Source organism: Dermacentor variabilis, chromosome 3 (assembly GCF_050947875.1).
Source record: "Dermacentor variabilis isolate Ectoservices chromosome 3, ASM5094787v1, whole genome shotgun sequence".
Classification (NCBI taxonomy): domain Eukaryota; kingdom Metazoa; phylum Arthropoda; class Arachnida; order Ixodida; family Ixodidae; genus Dermacentor; species Dermacentor variabilis.
Window position 1 is genome coordinate 23,330,904 of NC_134570.1, and position 25,131 is coordinate 23,356,034.

The 25,131-nt window shown below is 48.8% G+C and overlaps 1 protein-coding gene across 1 annotated transcript in view; it reads right to left on the minus strand.

The window, feature by feature from the left end:
* The window catches only part of LOC142575280 (uncharacterized), a 61,599-nt gene that overhangs the window by 18,831 nt on the left and 17,637 nt on the right, over positions 1-25,131 (minus strand). The window contains exons 4-7 of the mRNA XM_075684510.1: positions 23,811-23,922; positions 22,827-23,004; positions 21,218-21,337; positions 981-1,348 (exon numbers count right to left, since the gene is read on the minus strand). Coding sequence (XP_075540625.1) covers positions 981-1,348; positions 21,218-21,337; positions 22,827-23,004; positions 23,811-23,922 — 778 coding nt within the window. The remainder of the gene's footprint in view (positions 1-980; positions 1,349-21,217; positions 21,338-22,826; positions 23,005-23,810; positions 23,923-25,131) is intronic.

Consider the following 25,131-nt stretch of genomic DNA (forward strand, 5'->3'; position numbering starts at 1 on the left):
TCTCTTCAGCTTCCTTAGCAAGTGCTTGGACCAGAGCAGGCGACTCTCCCGAGTTTTATCGGACATGAATTGCCCCCTCCTCATGACACAGGAATGGTATCTCAAGTCCTCATGTACAGCGAGCCTGACAGTCAACCCTGACTTGGAGCTCCTTTGCAATGGCCTGCATTGGCTTCCCTCGGTCGTCACTCACTATGACTTGCAGCCGCTGACCACTGACTGTGCTTTTTCCTTTTCGCCACAGTTGCCGCGTCACTGCCAGAACACACCAGTTCTGTCCGCACCTTGTAAACGAAAGACTTTGCTACGTTCAGAAAAGTGGCAATTTCCAAGTCGCTGTGGTGTGCGGCCAGGGCGATGAGGACTGCATGGAATTTCATTTCCTTCGTCAACCTGTACGCTTCCATCTTTGAACAAATTGTGCAATAAGAATGATAAGCTGTCAACTAACAAGAAGCCGCACGTCTACATAGATATGATGAGCCTGCTGGTGTCTAATACGTTCAGGAATAGTGTTCTCAAATACCTCACGCACCCAGTGTGTATGTGCATGTGTGTGTGTGTGTGTGTATATATATATATATATATATATATATATATATATATATATATATATATATATATATATATATATATTATTCACTCAACACACTAATGCCAGCCTTTCAACTGTACTTTACAAAGTTCATCACAATATGGTCATAAATGCTTAAGGATAATCTAAGGTTGCATAACAAAGACTGCACAAACAAAAGGACACTCATATTTTTAGGTTAGCAATAGAAAAAAAGGAAAACTACTTTTCTCTTATTCAATAGTGAGGATAGAATTTGACCACTGGCAAATAGCTCCAGCAATTTTTGTGATGGCACCTCCAGAGTGTCATCAGGGAAACAATACCAAAAGCAAAACACTTTTGTATGCCTGTTGGCACTATTTATTCAACATTGCAACAACACATGCAAACGCAATCTACACACCTGTTGCTGTGAAACCAGGCTGGCCAAACTGGTGCTCGTGGCCAGAGTGGTAGCTGGGGTGGCAACCATCTTGCTGCTGTTAGCCATCGACAGCAGCGGCGTTGCCATAGGGGTTATACCTTTCCCTGGGGATGCCCTGGGTGCAGTGACCCGGCCACCAGTGACCACCACAGGGGTGGCACCACAGCTGCTATTGGTCACAATGTGGCCAGTCGAGGAGGTGAACACAGTGGCAATGTTGGTGCCAATGTTGTTGACAGCACTGTTACTGCTGACATTGACAATGTTGCTATTTGCAGCACCATTTAGCGTGTCAATCAACTTGTGGTTTGTGGGAAAAATGGGAGGCTTGCCATTTTCAGAGTTACCTGCAAATGAAAAAACTACATTTAGTTAGTCTAAAAATCGAGCCTTGCCAAAAGAGAAAAGAAAAAAAGATGGGGGGGAGGGAAGGAGCTAGCTTCTAGGCAGCGCTCATGGTACCTCTTTTCATGGTACCTCTAAGCATCTGCCAAGAATGGATGAACATAAGGAGATGCTAGCTGGAGCACATGCAGTGTTGTACAACTGTGCATACGAAGACAATCAACAAGGCAATATAATACTGTGTTTTCAAATATAAGGTAAGGGCATACACTCCTGCTCATTTAGCCTAAAAGAACCCAGACTAGCACAACTGAGAAATTATATGCTAGCATCATGGTTAATCAGTCGGCCTTTACTGGTTAAAGTTATTACAGACACTGCCTGCCATTTTCACATAGATAGCAGGACTGTTTGGTCCCAATTAGGCTTTTGCTGGGCAGACCTGCCATGCACACTGTGCTACAATACAGTTGGCTTCTGTTAATTAGACGTTGACGAGATCAATGTAACTAAATGAATTATTCTGTGGTTCGAATTAAAAGAAGAGGTGGAAAGAAACATCCCGTGGCAACATCTGACCACAGTCTGTGACGAAGTCTTTCCCAATGTCGCAAGAACAGGAAAGACCCAAGATGCGGCCTTCTTGCAAGGCTAACCCTTCAGACTGATTTTTATTTTCTTTCGTATACCAAGCTCGTGCCTCTCCTGCCTCTTCTTTTGCTGACATTGCACATTCTGTGGCCAGACTTCACCACAGGGGCCCCCGCCTGGAGAGATGTGGTCTGTTTGCCAGTGAACATGCTTGTAACATCGAGGGGCTGAAGACAGTGATGGTGAGGGAGTAAGAAGTGGAGAAAATGGGGTAAAACTGTGAATGGCGGTGTTGTCAATGAAACCAGGTTTGAGACTGTCATTGGAAACACCGCCATTCACAGTTTTGACGTTGCTCCAATTTCTCCACTTCCTACATCTTCGCCATCACTGTCTCTAGCCCCTCAATGTTACAAGTGCGTTTACTGGGAAACAGACTATATCTCTACAGGCAGTGGCCCCTGTGGCAAAGTCTGGCCACGCTCACGCCTCTCATGCCTCTTCTTCTTTTGTCAGCACCACGCATTCAGTGTCCAGATTTCGCCACAATCCAATTACACTGCTGTTCTATTTGCCAGAACTTAAATGATTCTAATGTGCCCCAAAATATAAAGCACACCCAGTTTTTATTTGTTTATAGGAAAAAGCAATGTGCAGCCACACTTAATGCACGCCTGATTTTATAAAACATAAATGTAGCATGCTTCGGATTCTGGCAATAAAAAATGTGATCAACTGCGCAGAGCTTTTTACCTTCAAAGAATGAAAATTTATTTACACATAATGCCTATCATTCTCAATCTAAGACAGATTTTTATCACAGTGGGTCACAACATGTAGACCTTTCTTGCAGTCCACAGCGCTTGATATTCAGCATTTCTCAAACCATTCCATCAGACACAATTGCAAATGGGATATTGGATCACTTCTGGATTAACTCGTTCATCAGTTCACCAAGCAACACATGCAAGTTTCCAGAACATGAAAAACACATGACACGTCTCTGTTGTCACTAGCTTAGCATGGAAAATAACTTTTTTGAATGAGCTTTCATAATTAACGCCTGAAAGCCACGCACAGTTGTTCCCATCCTATGCAAAAACTTGTTTTATGTCACCTTGCAATGACAGTGGCGATGGCATTGGCTGTGACGATAAGCTGTGACAATAGGCTGTTGCTACGTTTCATACTTAGCACGCAACGCACTGGAAGCTATGCAAGAAGCTTGGTCACCAAAACTGACCACTCCGCGCGTTCTGTCTATGCTTCACTGCACACCAATGGCGTTTTCTCACCCAAGCGTGCGCACAAGGCTGCAAATAAAAAACCCCAAGAAGAAAAAAAAAACAAAAGCAAATTTATCTACAACAACATATTAGCAGCCGTACAAATACATGGTTTGTTCCTTTTTAAGTATTACTTTTTATTTTTATTCACTGAAAAGAATTTCACCTCACTGCAGGCAAGAACACTGAACTATTTGTTGGTGCAAATGCAGCCCCCGCAGAAAGTTTCTAGCCTCCACAGCGTTGCACACAATTACATATGAAATGGCATATAATAGCACTAATGCATTTTTGGTTTTGCATATGATTGTAACATGCAGATAATTTTCAGAGCAATTAAAAAAATAATAAAACTGTGCACTAGAGTCTGGTAAATACAGCAAGAATTCATTGTGAGATGTCGCACTGCTTCAAATATCTGTTGAAGGCAGCGAAAAAATCAGTGTTCTCAGTGGAAGATAACTAGGGGTATGCGAATACCGAATAGTAGATTTCGAATAGTATACTGAATAGAATCAAGAAAAAAATGCTGAAGATCAAGTTGAATACCAAATACAGTCAAACCTCGTTAATTCGAACACGCTTAATTCAAACTTTCGGTTTATTCTAACTGACGCTGTGGTCCTATCAAAATTATGTGTATTCCAATGGGCAAAAGCGCCCGGTAATTCGAAAGCGCAAGCAGCATTCGCGACGGTTAATTCGAACGTATTGTGCTCCGACAGTGCTCTCAGCAGCATGCCAAATCACGTGGCGGCGCCTCCGACTAGCATTCCTCTGACCCAGCCACAGAGGAAGAGCTTACGAGGGGCTCCTCAATGCCCCGTGGAGGAAAAATAAAACAGAAAAGAAAACTGCAGCGGGAATTTCTGCGCAGGCGTGTGCAGGCAGGCATCATCAATTACTTTTGTTAGTGAAGGGTTAGTGACTTCTGTTAGTGTCGCGGCACCGCCATGTACCGCATGGAGTCAATGTACAGTAAAACCTTGTTAAACTGTACCCGCTTAAACAGTAGTTGCATCTTAAAAGTAGTAGCAAAGTCAAATCCCCGACTCAGCGGTCTTTCAACATAACGCATTTTGTATTCGCATAATCCGTACCAGCTTAGTGCATACATATCAGTTAACACATAGTGTTTCCACTTTTCATCGTGAAATCACGGCGATGCACCGGCCCAGCAGAACGAGCCTCAGAGATCGGAACGGCCTCCAAGTACAAACACATCAACATCAGCACCATTTCAGCGCCGTGCCAGAGTCGGAGCATTGTGACCCGTGTTGTGGCGTCATGCAAGCTAGGACAAAAACCAGGTGCTAAGCATAGAAGAAAAATTGGACATTGTTCGTGCTGTCAAATGTGGCACGAAGAAGTCGGTGCTGGCACGCGAGAGGAATCAACTATTGACTACAGTGTGTGGCAATTGGAATGTGAAGGAGAAGTTGGTCAGCAATGCTGCTGCGACCGTGAAAAAATTGACGGTTACGAGGTTCGGCTTTTCGCCATCATTGCCTCTGTTATTGCAGAAATGTCGCCTAACGACAGTGATGAGGACGACGTGGAAAGTGACAGCACAGGCGATTGAGGCCCGACAGTGGCAGATGCTGCACGTTACGTCAGCCTCATGCGGGTGTTTGCCAAGAAAAGGGGGCTGGTGGAAAAGCTGGCTCGGAGCTTGAGCAAGTTTGAGGCCGTCATTGTCGCTGCTAACCTGCGGTGGCATCATACGAAAATATACTTTTGTTGTGCAAAGTGAATAAATACGTTTTCTGTTCTTCATTGCACTCTCTCGTCGTTTCGTTTTTGACAGGTAAGTGGGCGATCTCCATGCTGTTTCGGTTAAGCAGTACTACAGTTTAGTACATACTATTTTCAAGCTCCAGCCAACTACGGTTTAACAAGGTTTCACCGTATAAGGTCGTCTGAAATTTCAGACGTAAAAGTCTTTCGCCGTACGACTTTCCAAACTTTTTGCCATGACCATGGATCCAAAACGGCATTAATCGAAGCCACCACCACCTTCATTTTGAGTATCACGCCGCCTCGAGCTGGTGCTCTCGCACGCACATCCGCTGGCAGCCGTAGGCACACCGTGGCAAGACTAGGCCTACCTACTTCGACGTTTGCTACCAAGTTTCTTTCTGTTAGCAATGGCGCTGCCTCCACCTTTACAACTCTCACCAATGGCTTCGGATCGCCGAAAGCATGGTGCGTTGCATAATGCCGGTTCCCGAAAGTCAACTTTGCCTTAATGCAGGATTTTTAAGCGGAGAAGCATACCAAAAGTTCAAAGGGGGCAATCGTCAAGGGACATGGTATGTTTTCTTTAACTATACACGCGTACACCCGCCGTCTCCTATCATAGTACGAGCACTGATATCTGAGCACTATCTTAAATTTTAAGGGATGTAAGGTGCTTTGGAAGAAACTTCTTCAAAAGCACTTTACATCCCTTAAAGTTCAAGATCTGTACGCCACAAAGAGTTCAAAAGATGTTGTTAGGTTTCTTGAGGAACGTACTTCCATTGGTTATGTATGTTCAGTAAATGTTGAAGACTTGTTTTACTCTGTGCCCCATGATGCCTTATTTAGTTCTGTCAGAGATGCTATAGAATATAACGGTGCAGTAGAGTTCCAAAACTCCTCTGGCGTGTCAATAGACAATTTTATGAAAATGCTAGAATTTTACCTTGGTGTGACGTTTCTATCTTTTGAGAACAAGTTTTATCGACAAAGACAACGGATTTGTATTGGATCCTGCATAGCCCCGGTGCTTACTAACATTTTCTTAACCTGTACTGACAGCGCCTTGGAGCCAATTTTAACAGGAAAGGGTGTACTAAAAGTGTTCAGGTATGTTGACGATTTTTTAGTAGCTTTTAACAAACAACGTTTTGACTTACACAGATGGTGTAAGCACTATCCTAGACAGTTTTAGGGTCTGTTCGATTCGCCTGCACCACTGTGAACCAGTTCACAGTGGTGCAAGAGAAGTTCAGAAACTGTGCAGCTCGATTCCGGAGGCGCAGGCCCAGCAAAACACTCGAAACGAATGCAAAGGTGCAGACGCGGTGTAGACGTTATGCTATGTCAGACTAATGTGCATGGAGTGCGTAAGTTTGAGAGGTCCTGAACTGCAGGTATGATCGGTTTCTGGGGCGTAAATACACACTACAGTTGCGTAGACACATCACACGTGTGTAAGCGGGCTTTTTACGGTGCTCGCGCCCGTGTGCTGTGTCGTCTGCTGCGTCGCTGCTTTGCACCTGTATGCCTGCACCAAGTCGGCATCGACAGTGGAGCGTGTGCAGCAAAATCATGAACCAGCCCTGCACCTCTCCTGCACATTTTGAAACGAACGTCAGGATTTTGCGGGCGTGATTGCTGCACCGCTGAAACGAATGGCAGGGTGCAGCACCTCGTGAACTGGTTCAAGTGGTGCAGGCGAATCGAACGTACCCTTAAAGAGGAGGGACGGCGGTTGGTATTCACGCATGAACTACCCTTGCAGGGGCAATTACAGTTTTTAGACATTAACATTACCTTGGGTGAAGATCATGTATGTTGACAGTATGCACCTCGAGCACAAAAGGAGCTTCTTCCTTATGCATCAGCGCATTCAAAAACTGTAACACGTTCCATTGCTAAACTTTGTCTTGAGTCTGCTCTCATGAAATAGTGTCACCATGCAATGCGTGCGAGCTTTGACAAGCAAGTTGATAGGTTGGTTTCAGCGGGGTTCGCAAGCACGGTTATCACAGCAGTGGCTGAAACGATCTTGCAAAAAATCAACGGTGCCGTGGTCAAGAAACCGTGCGCACAAGAAAAACAAGCTGCGAAGCCGGAAGTGGTTCCGTATGTACATAGGATAACCCACAATATGAAAAAGGTGGCAAACAAACACGGCATCCCAGTCGTGTTTTCGGCTCCTCGAAAACAAGCACAGCTCTGTGCCCGCGTTACGAGTGAGGGTACAAGGCGCAGCTGCACCAAAAAAAAAAAAAGAAAGCAGTTTGTAAAGTGCTGCAACAGTGTGGTATACGAAATACCTTTGACCTGCGGGAAAACCTATGTGGGCCAAACGGGTAGATCAGGGTGTCTACCAAGTTGACATTTCCAAATTCCCTGAGTTTTCCAGGTTTTTCCTGAGCACCTTTGCAAAATTCCCTGAATGAGCCAGAACTTTGTTTTATGTCAAGAGGGGCTGACACCATGTTGCCCGATGCTGTCACTCTCTAGTAAGCATGTTGAAACAAAAAATGATTTAATCCAGTTTCAATAGTAAGGAGTAATATCTATTTTATTCAAAAAGAAAACAGAAAAAAGGTGATAGTAAAATGCACAGCAGAAAAAAAGGTAAAACCCATTCCAAATCGAGTCGAACATTTTCAAATACGCATGAAAAGGAGATGCATGCACAAGTAAATATTTTCGAATATGAGCTATTTCTATCAACTGATAGCAAGCTCATAGGTATTAGGCCTGAACTTTGTCACAACTAAGATTCTCTCTCAGCATCTGGGAAGTCAACCCCAACTATTCTGAGATACTATCAGTGCGTACACAATATCTCAAGGTTGGGTTTCACTGCTTTAAAAAGTTTAGTTTGGTTTGGATGAGGGACACGTGCATCTCGGCGTCAGCCAACACTTCATATTTTTTTAGCTCGAGCAGCTTCAAAGAGGTGGCGGCACACTTCCTTCTTGTTAATTCTTCAGTGCATCGGTCCTTTCTGTTCTCATCCTCCTTCCGCCATGCATTTGCCCCATGGATCATTTGAAGCATCCTCTTGGTCAGTTGTACAGTCAACGTCCGATTTTTCGGGCTCCCTAGGGGCTGCGAAAACAACTGAAAAATGAGGCAGTCCGAAAAAAATGAATGCATGCCTTTAACTGCCCTTAATTCTTTTGTTACCACGTATATTAAAATCGATCACCGGTGATCGATACTTTAGATAGCTGACTTCGACATGTTGGAGCTGTTTCATATCCACTTAAGGCCATCCAGTAGTTAGTACAGGCACTGAACGTTCAGAATCAGTTAATATATTCGCTCTCCGGTGATGTGATTTTTGATGGACCTTTTTGCAAACGAATGTGTGTATGTTGTAGCAAAAAGAGGCATGGCCGTCACCTGCTACGGCGCTTGAAAAAAAAATCATGTTGCTCATGATTACACTGCACCAGCATGAAAATTCTGTAATCAAATGACTCCCAGTAAGTCAAGAATTAAATTATATTGCCAGCTTTGCTGTCTGACAGTGCTGAGCGGTGATAATTAACCAAAAATGACGCCAGCCGTTCACTAGTGAGCTTTGGTTTCGAGTCCGAGTCATTTCATTTCACCAAAGTGTATTTCTGAATGTCCTCCGCATGTCTAGCATATGGACCTTGCCTTTTCAATCAGTTTCCAAGAGTATCGGTTTCGCTTCTCCCATAAAATCTAGGCAAGGGGCACTGCCGGTGTCACTACACAGTTATTGAAAGTGGCTCCCATGTTGTCATCCCGCACGGCTGCATCGCGAGAAAAGCGTCGTGCTCGAAACTATGCAGCACCTGCACTTCAATTTAGTAATGAGGACTCGAGTTATGATTCCAAAATGACAGCAAAGCAGATTCAAGCTTTGAAGGCGATGATGTTTTGAGTCAGCATGGGACATCCGCAACTGTTCACCGGCGAGTTTCCATTACGACCTTGAGCGGTTTCCTTCCTTGTGCGCACTTATCTGCCAATCTTTTTGCACGATCTGAGAGCTCTCCTGATTATCTTCAGGGTGCATACTTCGCTTGGTTATGTGCTGCCATTGGCAGTAAAGAAACTTCTGTTCACGCCAAGAAGGCCACCCGTAGCATATCTCGGCCCAGCAGTGCGGATCAGCGCAAGACAGTTTGCAACAGCGTGAGATTTCTTCCTACTCTTCTTCATGGCAGAAGTGATAAAGAGAATCTGCAAAAATGCAAACAGATATGCTTGGATGCATAATCTGGTAGGTGCTCAGCTACGCTGAGGGTGATTTGTCCTGGCAGAGGTGCATGACTCTAGACGAACTGGTGATGTAAAATCCCTGGACTTCTGATCGGACCATCCTTGGATGCCGAAAAATGTAACTGCAAAATGTGTTATGAGGACGCAAAGATGAACAAATACCAGACATTTTGTGGGAAAAATGCGGAGTGCACATATGCTTCACAAAATACAGGAACTGCTTCACCGCATGGCATGAGCGATGAACTGGTCTTAAGTTTCTTTTTTGTATCCGAAGGACGACGGTGTACTGAGCATTTATCTTTTCAGACACTATTCCCGGGTTATTTATCTTTGAAATGTGTATTCATAATTTCCTTTGATATTGCTACGGAACAGTATTTGCGATGACAAAGAGGCGAACAGGGTGAAGACGACGATGACGATGAGAGGCTAGCGTGGGCTGTTGCCCTTTGGCCAAGTGCGGCGTATTGCCTTGTAAACATACTTGTAAATAGCTTTTCGTCGGTGTCTTCCTACATAACATATCTGGTGGAGGTGGACGTTCCCTGTACCTCGTCACGGAGCTTCGCAGTGGATGGTACGTCGAACCTTCCTTCATGGCTCCTGGCATCGACAACTCGACTCCGCCGGCTCCGACACCTGCTGCCAGTTCGACGACCTACATCACTCTTCCTGCTCCCCGTGATCCTGGCGTATTTTCGGGAAAAGATGGGGAAGACGTTGAGGACTGGATCAGCCTTTACGAACACGTCAGCCGCAATAACCGGTGGGACCCTACTATCATGCTCGCCAACCTAGTCTTTTACCTCGATGGCACACCTCGAGTTTGGTTTCGGACGCACGAAGATGAGCTCACCAGTTGGGATTCGCTTAGGCAAAAGCTCCGAGACTTGTTCGGCAACCCCTACGGTCACAACTTGCCGCACAGAAGGCGCTTTCCGGTCGTGTGCAGACGTCAATGGAGCCCTACGTAACATACATTCAGGACGTCTTGGCTCTGTGCGGCAAGGTTGACGCACACATGACTGAGTCCGACAAGGTCTCCCACACCCTCAAAGGCATTGCCGATGATGCCTTCAACTTGCTCATTTTTAACAACAAGGCGACGGTGGATACAGTTATAAAAGAGTGCCGCCGCCTGGAGCTCGCTAAAAGCCAACGTATCAACTAGCAGTTTGCCCGTCTGCCCAACAACCCAGCGTCATCTTCCTGTGCCGACGCTCCTCGTCCCAACAACACTGGCGATTTTACCAGAATTGTCCGGCATGAGATTGAGGCGGCCTATCCGGCTGCTTTCGACTCCAGCCCCTCCAATGCACCTGAAGTTACTGTTTCCCTGATCCAGGCAGTTGTCCGGCAGGAGTTCGCAAACATGGGTATTCACAACATCTGCTCGGCCCATCACCCTGATACCCATCCGGCTTCTTCGATTCCGCCCCGTCCCGCATCTTCTTACCCACCACGTTTCCGCAACCCCTCTGAATGGCACACTGCAGACGACAAGCCCATTTGTTTTCACTGCCATCGAATCGGGCACATTTTTTGGCACTATCGCAGTCACTGGAGTTCCCCGAAACGGTCTACATATACTAGCTACTCTCGCCCCCCAGGTGGCCCTTCTCTTCCCTATGCTGCCCGCTGAGATAATGCCGCCACAGATTCTCCTGCTCCGAGCCGCCCCTATTCTCGTTCACCTTCGGCCCAACGAAGGCAATCTCACTCCCCCCAGCCCCATCGCTCCTATTCGCCGACTCCCTTCGGACGCCACTCCCAGCCGGAAAACTAGACGATGCAGCGCCTCGAGGTGACGCTGCATTGCTCCCTACGCCGCCAAATCCTCTACTGACGTTGCCCACTCATCTGAACCTTCTTGAAGTGCAAGTCGACGGTGTTTCTCTATCTGCTCTCATAGACACTGGGGCGCATTTGTCGATAATGAGCGCTGACCTTTGTAACCAGCTGAGGAAAATAATCACACCCGCCACGACGCCTGTTGTGCATGTCGCCGATGGGGGAACAGCCCCTGTAATTGGTGTGTGTACCGCCCGCGTCTCCTTCGCCGATCGCTCCACTACCGCGCTATACACAGTCATTGCCCACTGTCCCCACGACATCATCCTCGGCTTAGACTTCCTCTCCACACATTCTGCTCTCATCGATTGTTCCGCCAGTACTCTCCGCCTCAACCTGCGTGTTCTGGATCCCACTGAACAACACCCCAGTTGCCTTAGTTCCGTCGACTTCGTTTGCTTGCCACCTTCGGCACTGACTTACGTTGACTTCGTGTCATCCCCACCACTCCCCGACAGTCACTACATCGCGGATCCTATGCAAGACGTCCTCCTTACACACGGGATCACAATACCTCATACAGTTTTATCTATTACGGCGGATTGCGTCTGCCTGCCAGTGGTCAATTTTGGCTTGACGACATAAGTGCTGCCACGCGGGATGTCTCTGGTCCAGCTTTGCTCATTCAAGGGTCACTCTGTAGCATCGATTGCAGTAGACGACAATTCAGCCGATCCTCCTCTACCATCGCAGTTGGCAACTTGTACCATCGCCGACTTACAGAAAATGATTGCACCCGACATGCCGTCCGAGCACGCTCGTGAGCTCTACCGCGTTCTGTTTTCCTACCACAATATTTTTTACTTTAACGATCGTCCTTTGGCCCAATCTACAGCTGCTAAACATCGCATTAATACCGGCGATGCCCCTCCTATTCATCGCCGCCCGTATCGAATATCACCAGCTGAGCGTCAAGTTATTCACGCCGAAGTTCGCAAAATGCTTGCCAAGAACATTATTGAACCGTCATTGTAGTCCATGGACGTCACCTGTTGTACTGGTAAAAAAGAAGGATGGATCATGGCGCTTTTGTGTGGATTATCGGCACCTTAAGAGGGTTACCAAAAAGGACGTGTATCCCCTACCTCGGATTGGCGACGCCCTTGACTGCCTCCACGGTGCTCACTATTTCTCCTCTATTGACCTTCGCTCCGGCTACTGGCAGATTGCCGTGGATGATCTCGACCGCGAGAAGACTGCCTTCGTAACACCCGACGGTTTTTATCAATTCAAAGTGATGCCGTTCGGTCTATGTAACGCTCCTGCCACTTTTGAACGCATGATGGACTCCCTTCTTCACGGTTTCAAATGGTCCACGTGCCTGTGCTACTTGGACAATGTTATAGTATTCTCCCCAACGTTAGCTACGCACCTCGAGCGGCTCTCAGCAGTCCTGGACGTTTTTCGGCGAGCCGGTCTACAACTCAACGCATCGAAGTGCCAATTCGGCCGCCACCAGATTACCGTCCTTGGACATCTCGTTGACGCGAACGGAGTGCAACCGAAGGCAAGATCCAGGCTGTTACGCACTTCCCTGTTCCAAAGTGTGTCAAGGATGTGCGCAGCTTCATCCGCCTTTGCTCGTACTTCCGCCGTTTTGTGAAAAATTTCGCGGCCATAGCATGACCACCAACTGAGCTTTTGAACAAAGATGCCCCTTTCCAGTGGGGCGATAACGAGGCCTCTGCATTCACGCTTCTAATCTACCTTCTCACAACACCTCCGGCTCTGGCGCATTTCAATCCTTCTGTGCCTACCGAAGTCCGTACTGATGCCAGCGATCACAGAATTGGCGCAGTACTGGCACAACGCCAGCGCAGCCACGACCGTGTTATTGCTTACGCCAGCAGGCTCCTCTCACCCGCGGAGCTCAACTATTCCATCACTGAGCGTGAGTGTCTGGCCCTAGTTTGGGCGGTTGCGAAGTTCCACCCATACTTATATGGCCGACCCTTTTCCGTTGTCAAAGACCATCACGCGCTTTGCTGGTTATGCTCACTGAAAGATCCTACAGGAAGACTTGGTTGCTGGGCCTTATGCCTCCAAGAATATTCGTTCTCTGTCACCTACAAATCTGGCCAACTACACAAGGACGCTGACTGCCTGTCTCGCTACCCGGTAGACGAGCCTGACGACGCCGACAGTACTACCGCCAACGGCATTTTTTCTGTGTCTGCCTTCGCTAACCTCGCCAATGAGCAGTACCGAGACCTATCGCTGCGAGTACTCATCGAGCGTCTGCGCTCTACACCTACCGATGCATCCGTTCGCCGATATGTCCTCCTGGGCGGCATTCTGTACCGAAGGAACTTCCTCCCTGATGGCCCCGATCTTCTTCTTGTCGTGCCAAAAAAACATCTAAGACAGACTGTGCTCTTTGAGATGCATGTCGCACCCACTGCAGGACATCTTGGGGTAACCTGCACGTACGACCGCGTCCGCCGCCGCTTCTACTGGCCTGGTCTCGCTTGCTCCGTCCAACGCTATGTTGCTGCCTGTGATCCCTGCCAGCGTCGGAAAACAGCTCAGGTGCTACCTTCCGGTCATCTCCAGCCGATCACCGACCCTGTGGAACCGTTCTTTCGTGTTGGATTAGACCTCCTCGGTCCCTTTCCCACGTCATCCTCTTGGAACAAATGGGTAGCCGTCGCAACTGATTACGCCACCCGATATGCTATCACGCGGGCTCTCCGTACCAGTTGCGCCACTGACGTCGTGGACTTTCTCTTGCGTGACATTATCTTACTTCATGGCGCCCTGCGACAGGTGCTTACTGACCGTGGTCGTAACTTCCTCTCTAAAGTTATCACCGACATTGTGCGTTCCTGCTCCATTCAACACAAACCGACTACCTCATACCATCCTCAAACCAATGGCCTGACAGAGCGGTTAAACCGTACTCTTACCAATATGCTGTCCAAGTACGCTTCCAAGGACCACCACGACTGGGACATCGCCCTTCCTTACGTCACATTTGCGTACAATTGTTCCCGGCACGACACCGCCGGATTTTCTCCATTTTATCTATTGTACGGTCGCGAACATGCCTTGCCCCTAGACACGGCACTTCCTCCTGCTGTGATCTCAACAAGCGAGTATGCACGCGATGCCATCGCCCTCGCGGACCATGCACGCCAGCTTGCCTGTACTCGACTGACAGCCTCACAAACCACTCAGCAGCATCAGTACAACGCCCACCACCGTAACGTACAGTTTTCGCCATGTGCGCTCGTGCTCCTGTGGTCACCCTCTCGTCACGTCGGACTTTCAGAGAAGCTCCTTTCACGATATACAGGGCCCTACCGTGTGCTCAGCCAAGTGACACCTGTGACGTACGAAATTGCTCCTGTGCGTTCAACCTCGTCCTCTACTCTGGCATCTAGTGATGTTGTGCACGTCAGTAGGCTCAAGGCCTACTACACTGCTTCCGAGTCCGGCATGTAGTCGCTCTGGGACGGCGCTTTTGCCGCGGGAGGTAGTGCTACGGAACAGTATTTGCGATGACAGAGGCGAGCAGGGTAAAGACGACGCCGACGATGAGAGGCTAGCGCGGGCTGTTGCTTCTTGGCCAAGTGCGGCGTATTGCCTTGTAAATATGCTTGTAAATAGCTTTTCGTCAGTGTCTTCCTACGTAACAATATTAATGTTTTAGCAGATATCATTTTTTAATTATTTTTATCAACTGGCAGTAAAAATGGCGCTTTCTAAAATTGTTATGTTCTACCTAAAAATTTTTTTGTTTGGCAACTTATGTTTTTGGAAGGAGAATTTTATTATGCACAACATGTTATGCTGCAATGTGTTCTGGAGTATTATTTGTAGTGGTAAATATTTTTTTTTCTGAGACCTATAAGAAACTACCGCTTTCTCACAGTAACGAAAGACTTAGGGGCTCAAATTGCCACAGGCACGTCCGAAAAAGCTCTTAAGGCCTGCCAGTACACTTAATAGGCATATCGGTGCTCGTACTGTGACAGGAGATGGGGGTGCACACATGTACAATTAAGGAATTTATACTGTGTCACGTCACCCTGCCACGCTTGTTATGCTTCACCGCGTAACATTTCTGTATTGAGGCGAAGCTAACTTCTGGAGACTGGCATTACGCAACGCCCTGTGCTTTGCGGGCTTGGAAGCCAATCATGAGGATTACAAAGGTAGAGTAGCTGCCATTGCTGACAGCGGCGAATTCTTTCAATGAAAACCACGGCACCGCACGGCAAGAAGCTAGCGAATGTAGAAGCAGCTAGGCCTAACATTGCGCGGTGGAGGCTACGGCTGCCAGCAGATCTGTGTGTGAGAGCACCGGTTCGAGGTGGCAAGATAATCAAAATGGCGGCGGTGGTGGCTTTGATTAATGCCATTTTAGACCTGCAGTCAGGGCACTATACACTGACTCTATGGAGTATGTGATGGTGCCGCGAAGCCATGCGAATTATCGGGCATGTCCAAACGGTTGGGAGTCTGGAAAATCTGTTATTAACTACTCTGGCAATACCTCGTGCCAATGACACAGCGTCAATGATGATTCTTTGCGATTCCTGTGTTACTGAAGCCAAAATTAACACGACTTTCGTTCCCTCTCAATAAGATTACAGCTAATTTTCCCTGATAGAAGCACAATTTCCCTGAGTTTTCCTGAGTATTTCCAGACTATTCAAATTCCCTGAGAATTCCCGGTTTTCCCGGACACGATCCAGCCCGGGTCATGAACAAGGGAGGGCTCGAGGCACCCTCCGATAGACGGACACTCCGCAGCGTGGTGGTGCTGAACGATGACTGACCGGCAAGCAGCCGTGCTCGTCGGTGTTTATTGCAGTGCGGTGACCAATGTTGCCTGCCGAGCTTTAGCAGGCCACCGAGCTTGGCGGGCGAACCAAGATTATGTGTGAGGGGGTGTCACATACTTGCTACAGCCCCTTACCCCCAGTTTGTTTGTTAAATGAAAAACAAACGTCCATGTTCACAATATGAGGCTCTGCCTCCATCCTAGCTGGGTCGACGCAGCCTGCTATCCAGGCGAGCAACGGTCCGGTGGCCTCCACCGTTGAGTACTCCGCCTGGGCACCGGTGTTGACGGGTCGGGTGTGGCAACGCCGGGTGCTGCCTGGGCCAGCATCGCTCCATCCGGAGGGTCCGTAGTGGTCGGCCTCGTGAGTGGTGCCAAGCTCGACAACGGTCTAACAGGTGCCACACCACTGGCTACGGTTGCCGCCTCCGAGGTAGGTGGTGCTCCGCTGGAAGCGACTGGTGCTGCCGCTAGTCCTCCTGCGGGCTGGAACTCAGAAGTGGCAGTCGGGGGTGCTGGCCAGGTCCCGAGGCGAGGCCTGACATGGTCGGCGTGTCTGTGCCACAAAGCCCCATCTGGCATGCGCACGAGCAGCGATGAGGTGCTGGCAGGAGACACCACCTGTCCGGCAGACCAGGATGGGCCAGGACGGAAGTTCCTGGAGAAAACTGGAGCTCCCAACTCTGGCAAAGGCCTGGAATGGCACCCTTGGTCAGCAGCCAGCTTCTGCTTCAGCTGCTTCAAGAGCACTGTGGATTGGAGGTCCGGATGCAAGACGTCCAAGGGTGTCTTGACCATCCGACCCAGCAGGAGCTCACAGGGGGCACGGCCAGTGACATCCGGCAACCCCTGGGCGGCGAAGACCTGTCGTAGCGCTGCAATGGTCGCGCCTGCTGATGGAGTGGCGACAGGTAGAACCTCCACCCACTTTAAAAAGGCGTCCACCACCACCAGGAAGTAATGGCCCTTGAAGGGTCCCCCAAAATCCACATGTAGTCGGGACCAGGGTCTCTGTGGGAACGGCCAAAGGGTGATTTCCACACGACACGAGGCTCGCTGATTCTCCTGGCAGGTTTGGCAGCTCTGCACCAAATGAGCGATGTCTTGGTCCAGGCCAGGCCACCAAACATGGGACCGGCCCGCCATCTTGGTCTTTTCTACGCCAGGATGACCCGCGTGCAGCAACTGCAGGACCCTGGACCGGAGACTTTGCGGGATCACCACCCTAGCACCCCACAGTAGGCAGCCCTGCTGCAAGCTCAGCTCAGCGGCCTTGTGGCTATAGGCCTGCTGCACCAATTCCTCTCCACGGAACACCGCCTTGACTACCTGAGACAGGACTGGGTCCTGGCTGGTCGCTTGAGATACCGCAGATCTGGAGAGCACCTCCGGGTATGCGTGTTCCAGCATGAACACTTCAGCAGGTTCTGGAACAGCATCAGGCACCTCTGGCAGGGGCAGGTGGCTCAGGGCATCAGCAGGTCCCAGGTCCTTTCCCGGACGGTAAACCAGCTGGTAACTGTAAGCTGCCAGCCTCAAGGCCCAGCGTACCACCCGAGGAGATGCCTGTACAGGAACTGCCTTGTCAGGCCCCAGCAGCCCCAACAGCGGCTTTTGGTCCGTGACTGCCTCGAACTTCCGGCCCCACAAATACTGATGGAAGCGTTCGACACCGAACATGAGGGCCAAACCTTTCTTGTCCAGCTGGCTGTAACGCTGCTCTGCAGCATGAAGCCATCGAGAAGTAAACGACACAGAGTGATTAGCTCCTTGCTGCGCTGGAAGGCCTGGTCCTGCGCCTTCTTCCAGACCCATTGCTGACCATCTCGAAGCAAAAAATGAAGCGGCTGTAGATGCTGCGACAGGTTCGGCAGAAAACTCCTGTAAAAGTTGATGAGGCCCAGGTAGCTCTGAAGCTCCTTCTTGTTCAGGGGCTTGGGTGCCTTGAGCACAGCATCAACTTTGTGGGGAGCCGGGGCTAGGCCTGCCTGGGAAATGACATGTCCCAAGTACTCAACGCTGAGGGCTAGGAAAACACTTTTCCAGCTTGAGCTTGAGGCCGGCGTCCTGTAGTCGTGCCAAGATGATGTGCAGGTTCTGCAGGTGGTCTCCGTTGTCGCTGCCAGTAACCAGGATGTCGTCCAAGTACACCGCCACGTGCCTCAGGCCCCTGAAGAGGTTGTCCATCTCCCTCTTCAGGGGCATGACTATGGCTGGGGCCGAGGCCACGCCAAACGGTAAGCACATGTACTGAAAGAGTCCCAAAGTTGTCGATATAGTGACATAGTGACATATAGTGATATAGACATCCTGGAGCACCAGCTGCTGGTAAGCATCTCTGAGGTCGAGCTTGGTAAAGTTCTGTCCACCGGACAATGCTGACCAGAGATCTTCCATCCGGGGCAGCGGGTACTTCTCGACGGTAGCGACGGGGTTGATGGCAGCATTGAAATCCCCGCAGATCCTGACACTGCCATCTCGCTTGAGCACTGGCACAATGGGAGCGGCCCATTCAGATGTCCTTACGGGCACCAGGATGCCCTCTTGCTGTAACCATTGCAGCTCCTGGGTGACCCCGCCCTTCAGGGCGAACGGCAGTGGGCGAGGCTTGAAAAAATGTGGCCGGGCTCCCTCAGGTACATAGATGCCAGCCGTCGTGCCGGCAAATGTGCCCACCCCTGGCTGGAACAGGAACTTGAACTGGGTCAGGAGGCTGGGGACATCTTGCACCACATGCAGGCTGGCTTCCTGGTACTGTGGCAGACAGAGGCCCAGTGCATGAATCCAGTTTCGGCCCAGCAGCGTCGGCGACCACCCCTTCGTTAAGTAAAGGGGAAGGGTTGCCTCCCTGTCGCCAAAGCGAACGCTGACCTGTGCCTGACCCTGGACCTGGGAGAGTTGCCCGGAGTAGCTGCGCAGCATCACGCCCGAAGCCTTGACGGACACGCCGGGAAGAGTTTCCCGGCCATTACTGACACACTGGCCCCTGTGTCCAGCTCCATGGAAATGGGGTGCCCGCAGATTTCGACGGTCAGCATGTATGGCGGCACAGACGACAGTACAAAGCCTGTGTGCCACATGTCGAAAATCGGCGGGTCCTCGGCCACAACGTGGAGCCTGGCCGAGGAAGAACTTGAGCTTGCTGCCGCATGCCTCCACCGCGTACCCTTGCGACGGCTACCCTGGCCGCGGGCTTGTCTTGTACCTGGGCTTGAATCAGGCTGCTGATTGCTGTTCGTCCTCCCTTTTAGGCATACACGTGCCAGCTGCCCAGTTTTCCCGCACGTAAAGCATTGTGCTTGAGAGAACTGGCACTGTGAAGGGGAGTGGCCACCACCACAGCGACCGCAGGTACTGCCCTTTGTCGCGAACTCGTTGACCGCCACTTCCGCCGACGGTGAGCCAGTCACACAGGAAATTTCGCCAGCGCCCTTGGCGGCAGCTTCCATTGCCAGCGCTGCCTTCAAGGCGTCGTCCAGCGAGAAGTCGGGAAGCTCCAGGAGTCGCGTCTGCATGGCGGGGTTGTTGATGCCACAGACGAAACGGTCCCGGAGCAGCGAGTCCAGCTGGTCCCCGAAGGCGCAGGCACTCGCTAACCCTCTTAGCGCAGCAACAAATTGTCCGAGGGTCTCTCCTTCCCGGCGGCTTCGGTTGTTGAAGTGGAAACGCTCCATTAGAGTGGACGGTGCTGGGTTAAAATGCGAGCGCAGTATGGCAAGCAGCTCACCCAGCGTCTTAACGTGCGGTGTGCCTGGCTTGAGAAGGTTGAGCAAGAGGCTGAAGACGCGGGTCCCGCAGCTGGCCAGGAAAATGTCCCATGGCGGCAACAATGGGGGGCGGTGTTTCGCCGCTCGCGGCGGCGCGGAACGCTCCATAGGTACTCGTCGCCAGTGTCACGATCCAGCCCGGGTCGTGAACAAGGGAGGGCTCGAGGCACCCTCCGATAGACAGACGCTCCGCAGCGTGGTAGTGCTGAACGATGACAGACCGGCGAGCAGCCGTGCTCGTCGGTGTTTATTGCGGTGCGGTGGCCAATGTTGCCTGCTGAGCTTTAGCAGGCCACCGAGCTTGGCGGATGAACCAAGATTATGCCCGAGGGGGCGTCACATACTTGCTACAGTAGACACCCTGTAGATGCGTGAATGACCGTGCAGCTGAACATGTGCGGTCGCTGAAAGACGGAGGTGCGCATCCTTCGCAACATTGTGCAACTTGCACTGCGTGTGACCGAGCGGTAGAACATTCGCCACGGAAACAATGCCTGTACTGCAAGAAATGTGAACCACGGTTTGGAGAGATAAAGATTCTTGGCAGAAGCAAGGAAACAAAGGCACGTGAGGTTTTGGAAGCATGACATATAAAGAAGAGAGGAAAAAACTGTGTTAGTGATACTTCCGTGACCCTCCTATGTCCTATCTAGAACGGTTTGGCAGATGATGCATTATGGTCATTGTGCGCATGTCTGTGATTTTCCTTATATTTGCTGGTTTTTCGGTGAATAAAGATAGATGAAGTTGGCGCTGTTCCTTCCTGATTCATTTAGGTCCTTGTTCGGGCCAAACACGTGTGTGCTGGTGAAAGCCAATTTTATGATCAAAACAAACGTTGTGTGCCATAGAAATGCACAGGTGCTGACCGAGACCTCCAGTTGTGTTCAAATTAAATGGAGTTGTATTAACAGAAGTCTACTGTACAAAGAAAGGTGTAAAAAAAAGAAAAAGAAATCAGTTTCCCCCAAGAGGCGCAGTATCGACTGCGATAGCAAATTAGCAGACAGTCATACGAAGTAAGAATAGTACTTTTATTGGCCGTATCAACTTGTAAACATAACAAGAATGGTGTCAGCACGCACAGCCAACATTAACACATCACACTCAATGACCGTGGACACTCACTGTCAAAACGGTGGCATGAGGAAACACAGCAATAGCAGTGGATGAAATAACTGAGCACCGAGAACACACAGCACACACAAAGCTACAAGCCACTGCTGTACCTAGACTCTGCACCGAATGCAGATCGCTCTCAAGATACGGCCACACGACCACGCGCAGCCGCCAAATGTGCAGTTGCAGACACAGTAGAACACTGCTCCTCCCCCCTCCCCTCCTCAGTGCCTCGCAAAGTTGGGTGCCTCATGCGTGACTTTCTCCCCGCTTTCCTCCCTTTCACATGGGCGACACTGAGCTGCCAAACGTCGGCTACCCTCACACGCATACAGCGTAGAGCGCGCCGCGACGGTGTTATCGCCCTTGGTCTTTATACGGAACATCATGGCAATGGCAGAAATGAGCCTGGAGTGTCAATATAATTGCTATCGTAATAATAAAAATAAGAGCACACAACGCTCCAAATGACTGCCTACCCACCTGCTACGTCACATAGAAAAGATAGCGCTGGCTTGGGTGAGCTGGTGGGGGACACCGACGGCGGCTGAAGACGAGGCTTCTCGTCCAGGTCCTCATCCAGGTCGCTGTAGTTGCCACACTCTGAATTTCAAACAGAAGAAACCCTGTGCTTACCAAGGTGGCACCATGCCATGCCTTCAATATTTTTCACCTCCTCAAGCTTAAAAAAGTACTACTGAAATCAAATTCTATGGGTATCTTGTCTCGCTTTTTTTTTGCTTTCCCAGCTGTATGTTATTCTGGTAACTATGACATTAACCTAGGACCACAATATAACAATAGAGACAACTCTGATCTTATTTGCACAGATTAGTAATGGCTATAACTGAGGGGGATCTTTGATCTTTTGACAATGCATGTGCATGTCTGTGCCATTACTTCAGCTCACTGCACTGACAAGCATCGATGTCATCAGCGAGACTATGTCATGCGTGCTGCGACTAGTTGCTCCTTCAAACCTAGCTCAGAGCATGTGTAACAGCTGACGATGCAATGTCACAAAACCAGCATTTTCAAGACATGGTGCACATGTGCATCTGACAGTAATCCTCCCCATGCAGCACAGTGCACAGGCTTTACAGGCCAGAAAATTAAATAAGAAAGTTGAGGAAGGCAGATCAAGCATTCAAGGATCATATAAGCAAAAGAAAAAGTACAAACAGCAAGACCCATACAGTCTGAGTAAAAGTCCTCTCGATTTTCATTTCTGTACTATGACTGTTGCCGTACAGCGAACTTTTTAGGTTTTTATAAATCACCTAGTGAAATCTAATGAGGAAAATGTTAACAAGGTGAAAGTAGGAGCTAACATTTCAACAAGTTGTATTTTTCTTTGTCTTCTTTACTTGTCTTTTTCTCTTTCCACCTTGAAAAGGACAAGTCCACTTGTCGAAAAGCTCGCTCCTGCTTTCATCTTCTTCACGTTTTGCTCATCGCCTTGAATTTCATCTCCCGCATTCCTCATGCTTTCTCTAGTGAAAGCTGGCGGCACTTGAAGCATTTTAATGCCCTAGTTACACAGCCATGCTAACCGCAATTGAGCTACACAATGTTATGCCCAATGCAGTCATATGCAGTTGTAAGGAAAATCTTAACACATTTACATCTACCATCACTGCAGTTAATGGAACAAATGTGGGTTACTTTCTCATGTAACACTGCATGACTGCAGTAGGGTGGAAGTGAGATTCAGTGTAACTGTGGTTACTGTGCCTATGTCACCAGGGCAGAACAGACACTACCTATTCCAAGATAGTGTGGTCAAAAGTGACAGCCGACATAATGCTTTCAGTTTCACTGCACTAGTTAACAAAGCAGGTTCGTGCAAGAGATTTCCCTGCTACTAAGTTCTGCTAATGCGGTCTCGTGAAAAACAGATCAGGTCTTGGCTCACATAGCTGTCTTTTGTCCCATCCCATCACTACCAGGGCTTAGGTTTTTATCAAGGGAGAGGTTTACTTGAAAGTGTCAGATGCATTTCTGTGCAAAAAATGACAAAACTGCATTAATGCTTCAAAAAGGATTAGATGAATCCTTTGAGAGCTGTGAGACATGATAAGCAGTAGCACACCAGAGGCAGTTGTGGTGGTCTCATTGTCCTTCTCGGGCAGCAGAGCACTCATGTCGAGGTAGTCAAGCTGCAAGGACAGATCCTTCTTGAGTGTGGCCAGCCGCTGCTGTGCTGCTATCTTTTCTCGAGCCAGGCGTTCCATCTCGTGCTCATACTCCCGCTCACGCCGCTTCAGGCTCTGCATATGCAGAAATTCCAACTCATCAGTTTTTCGAGCAACAGGTTCCAGGCACCCATGAATGTACATCCCTTGAGTATCAACTACTGAGAAAGTTGAAGTTGAGGCCACGGCTAGCTGAAGTTAACCGTATGGCCTACAACAGTTTACATTTCACACATTGGGGCATGAATAGAACTAGAATGAACGAAACAATAGATGGTGACCTTGAAGCTCTCCTGTGGCAGCTGGAGGCACAGACACAATAATAGAACTACAGATACGCTCCCCAACCGCTACTGTCTTAAATATCTTCCAACACTCTGTTGCTATGTGGGAATTATTTATTATGTGCATTGCTGCCAGCTAGCAGGCATGAGGTTTTCAGAGCAGCTGCTTTTTCGCCAAACATTGTGTGGGGTGCCATATACCTAAGTACAGCCAATGCAAGCATTCAAGTACACTCAACACAATATACTCAACAAACATTCACATACCACCAGTGCTACCAGAACTGAAATGTTTATTTCATATTGTTTGTGAAAGAGACTAGGAAATTGGAAAGAACTATCATGTTTTGAAAATGGATGATGAACCTAGCTATAAATAAAAACAATGTGAAAGCAGCTTTCAACACTTTGTACTGCTTCCAGGTTATAAGCCATCATCCCAAGGTTACGCATTTCAACAATGCTGTTCCAATGAAACAGCTGTAGTTTGACTGTAATAGTTTGCTTCACTGTTAAAACATTGCATTTCGATTACCCCAGTTCACAAGAATGCCATCCTTGTTTGTCAAAAAAGAAAAGATTTGAGTCAAGGTTCACCTGTATGTAGCGCAGGGCACCCCTGAGAATGGTCAAGTTAGACGTTTTTCGATCATCCATGTTAGGAAGCTGTCTTTTCAGTGTTTCAAAGCACTCCTTTAGGTGGGCTCTCCTGCAAGGAAAGAGGAAGCATCCAAATTGCAAAGCTTGCAAGCTAAATAACATGAATACACAGCTGTGGATACTGTGAAGGTAATAAAATGACAGGCCACGAAACGCCACAAAAGAATGCAAGCAATAGTGTATTACAGCCTCTAAAATCTTCAAACCACCTGGGCTTGCCAAGCATGTGGCAGCTCTGTTCCATACATAATTACGAAACATAGACGCAGGAACAATAACCTCTGATTAACGCTGAAAGTTTGGCTAGTTGGTGTTGATGCATTTGCTAAGACATAGTTACTACCACTAACAACACTAATGGAAAAAAAGTTGGGACAGGAAAGAGCACTAGTGAACAGACATTAGGAAAGGGCCCATTGTACTAGAAAGCAGAGCGCTCGGTCCTGTCCCAACTTTTTCTCCGTTAGTGTTGTTAGCGCTGTAACTATGTCTCAGCTAACCCGGGACATCTGCTTCGATCAATGCATACAACACTGTAGCGGAAACTTACTGTAGCCATATGCTCTCCATGTTAAATGCTGAATGAAAAATGGCTAAACATTAAAAACCCTTTATAAGGGGATTTGAGTACAGTCGAACCCTTTATAAAAATATTCAAGTGCCAAGAAAATTGTATTGTTATAACTGGTAATTGTTATAACTGGGTTGCATGAAAAAAAAAATCAAAATGGGGGATGGTGTAGCTGTTCCGAGAAAACTATAATGGCGGGGAGGCCAGTTCTACCTACCACCTCCCTCCATCCGGCTTCTGATCGTTAGGACTCGTTTAACTGTCTAACTCTCCTTCCTGCGCACTCTGATCTCGTGTTGTTAACAAGCCGCTGCTGTCGGCATTCAAGAATGGCACTGCTATAACAACTGCAAAGAGCGGTCACGGGCGGCAAATGACATACTAGCTCCACCGTGGCATGGCTTTGGAGGCCCCAAAAGGCACCTTTTAAAGAATGCGAGAATGTTGCTGCAGCAGCGTCTCTGCTTGAGAAATCCACAAGAAAGGCTGGGCTGAGATCACCACAAGCATCTTGCCACATACTTCCCACTGGGTTGTACGAGAAAACCCGGTGTCCAGCAGCCTTGCTTGCTTTACACGAAGCTTGCCAAAATCCTTCTCCAAGACATCCAGATACTCCACGTAGTGCAGCGGAAGGTCCCTTGCGAAAACAAGCCCCTGAGGGACTGAATCATTGACAGGGCTTCC